Below are 11,083 nucleotides of genomic sequence, written 5' to 3'. Positions count from 1 at the left end.
AATATATATATATATATTGAAATAACGTATGCATGTATCAGAATTTCCCGACTAACATTAATTCTCAAACACTTAGAAATTTAGTAATCTAAAATAAAGGTTAATGTTACAATATTAAGAATAAAACAATTGCACGTTTTTTTATTTAGTTTATTTTGGAACTCATATCAGCAAGAACACACTTCAGGTTGGAACTCATATCAGCACACTACAGGTGACATCCCTGTGTCGCAGTAAGACTTTATCGGTTTGATAATCACGAAACAGTCAATAAAACGACGTGATGTGAAGTGTTCAGCCGGAGATTTTATTTAAAATGCAGTTAGATTCCACTGCGTAGCATATTTAATTAGGTACCATAAAAAGCAATATACTGCGTATAAATGGTGATCTATTTAAGCTTTACGTTGGCCTACAACTGTCATAAAATCAATATATGCCTGATAAGAGTTAGTAAATAAATTCTCAAGTGCAATATTCCAACCGTCCTTTTTAAGGTCACCGCATGGGTTCAGATAACAGAACGGAAATACCTCGTCTGCAAGGATACGAATATAAGAAGAGTGCAGACCCAACTCGGAAGTAAAAATTACACATTTACCAGGTGTGAAATAGTGAAGCAGGTATACAGTTGGCCAAATAACAGACAGTATACGGTGTGTATGGATAAATGGGTTAATTGTTATTAACACATATAAGGAACCATTGGTAAGTTGACATGAAAACAATGACAATGATTTTTTTCTTGCAAACCTGTCGCAGAGTTGATAATTATACAAACCTGTCGCAGAGTTGATAATTATACAAACCTGTCGCAGAGTTGATAATTTTACAAACCTGTCGCAGAGTTGATAATTATACAAACCTGTCGCAGAGTTGATAATTATACAAACCTGTCGCAGGGTTGATAATTATACAAACCTGTCGCAAAGTTGATAATTATACAAACCTGTCGCAGAGTTGATAATTATACAAACCTGTCGCAGAGTTGATAATTATACAAACTTGCATCAAAATATTCTACATGTATATACAGTCGTACTAATAAAGAGTGTTAATCCGTTTTACTATATATCTGCGGAATTTGGCAAGTGATATAGCTCATAATTAGTTACAAAGTTGAAGTTTAAATCAGCAGGTATCTCCAAATAATATCTATCATATGAAAATATTTCCATTAAGTGCAATTTGACGGTGGTTTCGTGATATTCACGGATCGTGATATTCATCTACACGTCACGGTGAATGCGAGTAATTTCAATAATAAGTTTAGAAAATGTATAACTTTACACTTAGACACACTGACACAGGACACTAAAGGATAGTCGACCATATACTTAATGTCTAGCACACAGATATGTATTAAAGGAAATTATGGTGTCAAGTTTTAAGTTATATTTCAACATAACTATCGTATAGTTACGTAATACACTCAAATTATTGATCCAAATGATTCCGCTTCCACATCAGGAATTTTTCAAGAAACTTCAAATTCGCTCGAGTAGGCAAAAATATGTATGATAGGTCGATTATGCATTTCCCTGTTTGTTAAAAGACAACACAAAACAATAACAAATATTGTATTATACCTATTAAATACATTTTAGCAATATATTAATATATTTAACAAGTATGTGATAATCAAAAGGCCTGATTGACCCGAAATTGGTTACCTGAACACATTTCTTATTACAAAAATTCATCTGTAAACCATCAGCATCTTAGTGAAAGCTGGTATTATTTAAAAGAAATAGGGGAAATAGGGTCTATAGAGTACATATAGGGTGGGGGACTTTGCCGACAGTCGGGGGGTTACGTCTTTTTTCATCCTTATCAACGTTTATTTAAATGAAATGACAATAAATTTAAAAGCTTCAATAACTTGAAAGAACTACGTTTTATATTATTTAAGAAATTATAGACCAATATCTATCACAGTGATAAATAAGGGATGAATAACTTAATCACTGGACAATAATTGATGAAGGCATTGTTCACTAAAAGCAACGTTTATCGGCAGTAAATAATAAAAAGTAAAAAAATCAAGAAACAATTTCCAACAATCTAATGATAAATAATTACCTTCAAATCACGAAATGGTGCCAGCTGATTTCTTTTTTAGTGTGTGTAATCTAAAGAATTATGAAGAATCAAGAATCAATTTGATGCCCCGATCGCAATGTTTAATCTCAATCTCAACAGTATCTTTTCCGAATTGCCTAATCTTTCTTTTCTCCCATATCATTTTTCGTCATACGATCTTGGTCTTTGCGATGACGGTAAATCCAAAACAAACAAAGCAATGATGTTGACAATGTTGACGTGTTTACTTTGGGAGTGAAATAATCTGTGTGCTTCATGTCGACTTGTCGTTGGTCAAGTGTGATAACAAAGAACACAAGGAATTTAAATGAACTATGAATGAAATACATATAGTGAAAAGAACACGCGAGTTCGCTGCGGATAAAATCCACTATCCTGACGTCCTACTCAGACGCTCTTCCGTGAGGTCGCACTCTAAAGTTGGTATCAGATCCGCGCCATGGCAAGGAGACATATACACCAACATGCCTATCTTCACTAGCCAAGGGTTACGATCCGGTATGTAGACTGCACCATTCCCTGCTTCAGGCACGTATACACAAACATGCATACATTGAATATGTCCTCAAATGACCTAAGCTGTTCAAGTTCAAGTTCTTTATTACTTTAAGTCGGCTGTAAATAGGACGTTAAATCAAAACAAGACGAAGCTCTTTTGCTGAGCTGAAGGAAAATTCCTTCATGTCGAAGCTAGTAAGGCGACTCTGATACTATGTATCACTTGACTAACTGAGCTACCTGATCAGTGGTAGTTTCCGGACCTAACTCAAGTACACTTTTATCCCAAATGAAATCAAGAGAAGGTTTCTGTATGAGGATTATTAAAGTGTTTTGTCTGAAGTGGGACAGGGACCCTTAATGTAGAACTGGTCACGTGTGCCAATGGACAGTAGCCTTTACAATACATATCGGAATCTCGACATACTGCTGGACATAATGTGTACATGTTTCAGAATTTCCCAAATAGCATTACGTAGTTCATCATTTAGAATCCTTCGATATTGTGACCACATAAGTCTTAACAGAAGAGTAAAAGTATCTAACAAATAAAACAATTATCACCCGGATTACACTTATCTTATAAAATTATAGGCGCTATAATTTTGTTTAGTTTTTCCATGTTATCTGATAATCACAAATAGTTACTTTCAGCTTTATCATAGGTTTCATATTTCTTTCATATTGGTCCGTGAATTATGCATAGTTGGTGATATTCGTGATGAATGCAATTTTGCTATATTTGCTGTCACAAAAGACAGCGCAAAATTAATAATCCAGCGAATATCTAGCCATGAGTCATAATCTCCGTAAATATATATTTACACAAAGGGAAAATATCTGCTTACCCATTTTACGGAATTTTGGAGATATAAAATCGAATACAGCCTTTTATTATATTTTCACAGAATATCTGTAAAATAAATCATATAAAGACAAAAGTACTCTCGTGAGCGCGGTATGGTCATCTAGCAATGCTGCCTGAAATTTAACCCTTGCAAACTGTCTTCAATATGATTCCCCAGTTTGGAAATATGTAACATCAAAGTTTTGCTTGATACACAAATAATGTACTTGTTAACAGCTGTTGATAGGACGTTAAAAAATACCAAATCAAACCAAATTGTTAACCGTGTCGCAACGTTTCAAGACCGACTGGTCCCTTTGGCAAGCTATGACTGCGAAGAAGTTTTGATAGGGACAACCGCAGAAGATTAGCATGACGAAATCAAACAACTATACAGTATAAAACAAAAAGGTCGAACGCTTTGACAATTTAATTAGTGACATGCATAGAAACTTACTTTACAAATAATGTTGGAATATATAAAGCCAATCAGATTGCAGTAAACGGTTCCATATACATGTACGTATGATGACAATATTAGATCTTCATATACACATAACTAGATACGGCAGTTCGTCACTTGTGTGTTATATGTATATCCTGAAAGAAGGCGTCTTGTTTATAATTAGGTACGATATATTTCACAACATATTTAAAATACGATTCAAGTTCATTGAAACAATATGCAGCAATTAAAAATGGCGATAATATCAGGATATATCTTGCATACCTCTTGCGTTATTCAACACAATGCTGATAAGAGAAATATTTCTTTAGTCTAATATGTCCACCTGTAAGTTAGGTCACAGCATGGGTTCAGATAAGAATATTGGAAATACCCCGTCTGCACGTGTATACCAATATAAGGAGAGTATAGGCCTAACCGGAAATATACATTACACATGTACCAGGTATGAAACAGTAAAGCAGGTAATCATTAGGCCCGATAACGGACAATATACGGTGTGCATGGATAATAGGTGAATTCTTATCAGACAACACTTATAAGGAACCATTGGTAAGTTGACATAAAGACATCAACAAAGATTTTATTCTCGCAAACTTGTCGCAATATTGATATCTTTTACAAACTTACATCAGCATATTTTATATGAAGTCGTCCTAATTTAGAATATTTATCCGTTCTACTATACATCAGATGAATTTAGCAGCAAGTGAAGTACGTTCATTTTTAGAATCATCGTTGGGTAATGTATTGGATTTAAAAGCAGTTATTTTTTTAATATAGTCCCAAGATATAAAATTCCTCTTATGGTGAGCAGATTGACTCGTTACAATTAAGCGAATAGTGTTATCCATCTACACGTGAAGGTCGTCTCAAGGAGTTCCAATAGCATCTAAACAATGGACACAGAGCATAAAAAATAAAATTCTCACCATCAAAAACGAAAGTAGGTCACTTCAATTTCAATTATCCGTTCTACTATACATCAGATGAATTTAGCAGCAAGTGAAATACGTTCATTTTTAGAATCATCGTTGGGTAATGTATTGGATTTAAAAGCAGTTATTTTTTTTATATAGTCCCAAGATATAAAATACCTCTTATGGTGAGCAGATCGACTCGTTACAATTAAGCGAATAGTGTTATCCATCTACGAGTGAAGGTCGTTTCAAGGAATTCCAATAGCATCTAAACAATGGACACAGAGCATAGAAAATAAAATTCTCACCATCAAAAAACGAAAGTAGGTCACTTCAATTAAAATTAAATAAACAACACAAAAGATGACATATTCATCAAAAACCTCCCCCTGCAAAGTCATATATATAAACCCTTATTAGATATTGGTTTTGTTTAGATATTAAGTTTGAAAGGCCGTGAACGTGGTCTCTTTACAAGCCTATACACAGGAAGTAGCAAACATGTCATGCTCTTATAAAATACGGGCTTTCGCGTGGTGTCGTGATCTTCCAGGTAAGTATTGTAACCGTTGTCTCTCTGTGGGTGTCCAAACCATGTCCTCGCTCCTCGGGTCCAAATCCGTGAGCAACTGATTGTATATTAATTCATCCAGTTCTATAGTGCATCTAACTGCGAGAAGAATTGCCCAACGCCAATATCTACTACTATGTCTAAAATCAATCATAATTTACTTCTGCTACGTACAGTTCACACTATAACCTGAGTGATTTAAAATGTGAATTCCACACGGGTCAAATGTTTGACCTAAACTAAACCTTACTTGTACATATCAGCACTACACATGTTCTAAGAAACGAAAACAATGTTTGGTAATGCTATCTTTTCTAAGGTGGGATTTAGCTTATGTACCGTTTCTTCTGTATACACAGTTCTGTAATAACAATGGCGAACTATAGGGCTGTCAATACTGCCTTGACAACCCGAGAGAAGTTTGGTCCTTACGATTGAACAAGAGCTGATTTATCCATGTTAATCACGACGACAAAAGAATGCACATGATTTGGCGGTGAATCGTAGAGAGAATCAATGTTTATATCAACATTTTGATCTCCCATATTATTCTGTTCTGTAAATGATCCTCCATATTCTAGAAAACAAAATTCGAATTTGCTAGCAAGGAGTTCAATTCTATTAGTTATACTAATATCACACGTCACAAATCAACATAACACCGTACTTCTGATTATGTTTGTTCGGTGTGTAATGTCATCACAACAGGTTCAGTCATATAAAGACGGTGATCACAGATAATATGATTATTTAAAGATCCCCATACCGCTGCTAAAAATTATAACTACGAATTCGAAAGTTCGTTTTTTTCCTTATAAATTATTATAACATTGTTTGATAATTTCTGAAAAGAGAATCATACCTTTATGAAAAAGTTATGACAATGATGAAACTATCAACAGATTGTTCTGAATGTAAAATCCAGTTGGGCTAGATCAGAATTCGAGCACTGTAAAAATGGTTCTACTATTGCTCCAACCGGCCGAGCTATCTGGTCAACGCAAGTGTCCTAACCCAACTGTACTACCGTTGAATCAAAATCAAAATTAATGGGAGGTTACTACATATTCGGTAAACCACAGTGACTTGGGACAGGGATCTTTAATGACCAATTTAAAGAACAATATCACTGAAACATCATAACTTTAAAATATAAATATTACACTCAACGCCGTCGCAACATACCGACAACGGGCTTACCAGTCCTTGTCGACACCTTGAATGTCGTTCTAGAAACGGATCCAGTAAGTTAAATTCTTTACTATATACATCTGTTGTGCAATCATCCTACACGATGAGAGTGTTCAGTTGGAGGCACGGTAGTCTAGTGGTAGGACGCCGGGCTCGTGACCGAAAGGTTGCGGGTTCGAGTCACGGCACGGTACTGTGTTGTATCTTTGAGCAAGATACTTTACTCCGCTTGTTCCAGTCTACTCATCTGTAAATAAGTACGTGGTTGGGCAGTGCTAGAATTGTAGAAATGGCAGCACCGGCTGTATGCTCCCCATGGAGTTGAGAACGATATTGGCTGGTTGCAAAGGCCCTATAACCACGGATACTAATTTGTGAACCGCTTTGAGACGACCTACGTACTAGATTGTGATAAAGCGGTAAATAAGAACCTCGAATTATTATCATTATTAACATCTAGATCAATTTCACGTAAATAAAGTAACAGCATTAGCTTTTGTCCATTTCAGAGATCCAGTAAACGACTTCTATCGGAATGGGGAATACATGTAGTGAGGTACTCACATCAGTTGTGGTTCTACCTATCACGGCGGGGAACTATCGGAGGCGACAGAATGGCTCCCGATACTACGACGGTACCCTATCATCCATTGTTTTCTTCCTCATCTTTCTTGCTGTCATCAGCATATTGACCTTCAGCAAGGATATTGATATTGGCCGACACAGGCGTCTGGGTTTCGTTCTAGTGTTACTAGCCGTGATCATGATCTTTGGAATGGTTGCATGTGCTGTCCTCGGGTGTTTCATAAGAATATACGGACTTGACAGTGTCGTGTTGAGAAGACAAGAGAGAAGCGTTACCAAGCTACAGTTGATCTTCCTGTGGATATTTGGAATAGTTTCCGGCTTGTTTCCAGCTTTTCATGCAGGACAGCAATTCCAATGTCATGTCTTCAGCCCATATATCAACGGAGAGGCTGGATTTTTCTGGGATTCTAGAGTCGTGTTCAATGTTATAATGATGTTTTATTTACTCACGGAAATGGTTTTCGTCACTTATTTTGTTCAGTTTCAACTAAAACATTCTACAACTGCCCGTTACGTGTTATTTACTCTGGCGTGTGCGAATATTTCCGAATGGTTACATAGCATCATCATAGACGACTTCTCTGAAAATATTTTATACAATTATTTCGGCAACAAAAGTGATATACCTGCCTGTATGCAAAACGAAACAATTGGAATGCTTCTCGACAAATCAAAACCAATTTTGGGTCCGTGTTTGCTTGAGTTCTGTTTGTTGTCTACAACGATGCTATTTGAGATGTGGTCTCCAAATACTTTACAGACCTCCTCTGCAGAGACCTTCTCAGGAGACGACTCTCGAACGTATCAGGACAATGTGGAATCTTTAAATGAAACAGAACTGAGTCAGCTCTTAGGAAACACTACTACATATCACGAAACCAGTGTGTCTAGAAACGTCATCACCCGAACAGTATATCATCTCGTTGTCCTTGTTCTAAGTATTGTTATTACAATAGGAAACGTTATTGGTTATGTACTTTGGGTGATGCACCCGGGTAGTTCACAGATGCGACTGGCAATGGAACAATTTAGTTTAGCCGAATATGCTACCACGATTGGAGCAATCTTCATTGGATTTTATTGTCTAGTTCATTATTGTACACCAGATAGGGAACCTAAACCCCTTAAGGTCCGTGAGTACGTTTACCTGTCGTCTGCTTTTGCTTTGATCATGATGGCCGTTAGTGAAATTTTAACAGGTAATCTGTTGTCAGATAGCACTTCGGAGTTGACAATGACTTCGCACATCTTAGGAATCGTACAAGTTTATCTGCAAGTTGTGTTTCTGCTTCATGCCAACAGATGTCAAAAATCAAACCCACATTTACACATCCACGTACTGGATTGTGTGTTGATATTCCTTACAGTTATCAATATTAACTATTGGATCGTAGACAGCTTCATAAATACGTCATTTCCAGACATCAGGAATGTTGAACAGGATGTCCTTGGGAGCACTCTATGGAATCTTCACCATAGAATACTATTACCGGCTGGCGTGTTTTTCAGATTTTCGTCGGTACTTGAGCTGTTTACAACACTTAAGGTCTATAGCACTGTATAAATAGAAAATATACCGCTTTCAATATAATCACAACTTCAGTCCCTGTTTTCACCAAAAATTATATGTAATTGAGAATACACAAGTACATCATATGCCTTTTGCTGAATACCATAGTTACTAAGTTAAATTTATTGTGTTGGGTATACAAGCATGAGGTCTTAGATATGATGTGTATAAATCATTGCTTTTACTTCTAATGATCCTCGTACCCCTGCCAAAAACTGTAACAAAGTGATGGAAAGTTCCAGACCAGAATATAGCTTTGATAAATGATTTCAATAAAGAAACCCATACATTGCGGGATTTGTATGAGAAATAATGAAGATAAAATACACAAATAAACAACAGTGTTCTGAGCTGAACGAATTCAGCATGGCTAGACGTGGGTTTAAACATTGGAATTCAGATTGCTATTTCGTCTTTTCGTATTGCAGAGTTATCTGCTCTTGTGAGCAGGTATTGGTTGTTACGTTATTTGTTTGTGAGAGTAACGTCATTAACTATTGAGAAAACGACGTAATATTTTCTCACACAAACCAATGACGTAACAAGCAATACCTGCTCACAAGAGAAGATAACTCTGCAATACGCAAAGACGGAATGAAGTGTCCTGGCCAAACTGTGCTACAATTATATACAAACTGAAGTTAAAGGCAGGTTGCATTATCTGCGCAAAACCACAATGCAGCAGGACAGGAATTCTTCAGGAAGCACAATAAGTACCAGAGATTAATATTTTAATGCATGCATAATTTGATTTAACACCATACCAAACATTTTAATCATTTATTTAAAAACTTATTTTCTCTAGAATAGTATCGGAAATGCAGAAAAAAAAATGTAGAACAAATTCTCGTGACATCAACGTCGGATTTTATACCAATAAAGTCAATAGAGACATTCACATTCTTTTTTTAATTCTCTTGAAATCTAAATTATATTAGTGGTGCTATTATAATATATCATGCTTTACTTCACTCGAAGCTTGTATTTAACAAATATTATAAACATTGTGTAAATATGAAGAACAAATAACTATAGTCTACATGCTATATTTTGTTTGAGAAACATACATTTCAAATTATATTTCCTTTAAGGGACGCATGTATTATATCATATGGAAATCGTAGTATGAAATAAAATGATGCAGTGGACACGCTATATAAATATTGGCCAACGGATCCTCCAGACCAAATTGGGATGAAATTCCTCAATCCCTATGGTAGAAGAAGGACTTTAAAAGTTTACCTCTATTTCCCATATTCGGTAACCAACCCTTTGCCCCCAGGGGGCCACACCCACCGTTTATACAAAATTGAATCCCCTTGGCCCAAGGATGCTTGAGACTAAATTAGGATAAAATCCTTTTATCCCTACGGTAGAAAAAGGATTTAAAAGTTTTACCTCCATTTCCCCTATTGGGTCCCTCCCTCTGCCCCTAGGGGGGCAACACTCAGCGTTTATACAAAATAGAGTGGCCTTGGCCTAAGGATACTCCAGACCAAATTGGGATGAAATCCCTTAATCCCTATGGCAGAAGAAGGATTTTAAAGGTTTACTTCTATTTCCCCTATTCGGGCCCACCCCTCTGTCCCCAGAGGGGCCAACACCCACTGTTTGTACAAAAATGAGTCCCCTTGGCCTAAGGATGCTCCAGACCAAATTAGGATGAAATCCCTTTACCCCTATGGTAGAAGAAGAATTTTATAAGTTTACCTCTATTTCTGCCTTTGGGCAGGTGAGCTAAAAAAACAAACATGTAGAAACTAAGAAGACATCCAATGCAAACGGAAGTACATATTGTAAGTCTAAGTGGCGAACGCATTGGGTTCTGTCCCCTTGCCAGGACATACCAAAGCCTTTCAAAATGGAAGTCGTTATTCCCTGCTAAACGTCAATTTTTTCAGGTAATCACTTCTGCTGACTAACCCACTGTCAGTATAATGTGACCGGTAGGGATACTGTGCTGGGTACTTTAATATCCAGCTAAGGTAATTTAAGGACGTAAATGTACAATTTAGCACACACATATGGAATCAGATCTGTGCTATTGCAAAGGGTTGAATACACGCATTCAATAAACACATACAGGTACATGTACGTCCTTAAATGACCCGAGCTGTCAACAGGACGCTATAACTCAACAAAACCTAACCAAACATCATTGACCCTTCTAAAGCTCATTTTGAGTTATTAAAGGTTGAGCATTTTTTATCGTCCATACATTTAGACACTGTCTTTATGTCTTAAGATCTAAGCCCTGTAGATGCAACTTCCAAACAGACAAAAACATAAACATCATTTGTCATTATGTTTTCATGGTGAAATAAGACAC

The 11,083-nt window shown here is 36.3% G+C and overlaps 1 protein-coding gene across 3 annotated transcripts; it reads left to right on the top strand.

Annotated features, from left to right (window-relative positions):
• The first annotated feature begins 533 nt into the window (after window positions 1–533).
• Window positions 534–9,199, top strand: LOC110457697. Of its 3 annotated transcripts, none has more exons than XM_021509063.1 (2): window positions 534–604; window positions 7,106–9,199. In XM_021509063.1, the coding sequence occupies exon 2, from the start codon at window positions 7,132–7,134 to the stop codon at window positions 8,746–8,748; it is 1,617 nt and encodes a 538-aa protein (XP_021364738.1). In that variant the 5' UTR covers window positions 534–604; window positions 7,106–7,131; the 3' UTR covers window positions 8,749–9,199. The 3 variants fall into 3 exon arrangements, with proteins under 3 accessions (XP_021364738.1, XP_021364736.1, XP_021364737.1); XM_021509061.1 differs by having other exon boundaries at window positions 590–708; XM_021509062.1 differs by lacking the exon at window positions 534–604 and adding an exon at window positions 4,321–4,466.
• The last annotated feature ends 1,884 nt before the right edge of the window (window positions 9,200–11,083 follow it).

This window comes from Mizuhopecten yessoensis, unplaced genomic scaffold (assembly GCF_002113885.1).
Source record: "Mizuhopecten yessoensis strain PY_sf001 unplaced genomic scaffold, ASM211388v2 scaffold9299, whole genome shotgun sequence".
NCBI classification, from domain to species: domain Eukaryota; kingdom Metazoa; phylum Mollusca; class Bivalvia; order Pectinida; family Pectinidae; genus Mizuhopecten; species Mizuhopecten yessoensis.
Note: the sequence above shows the minus strand (reverse complement) of the source record. Positions and strands in the feature narration are given on the sequence as shown.

Excerpts from the sequence above, each read along its gene's own strand:
- LOC110457697 (XM_021509063.1), top strand. The coding sequence starts at position 7,132 with ATGGGGAATACATGTAGTGAGGTACTCACATCAGTTGTGGTTCTACCT.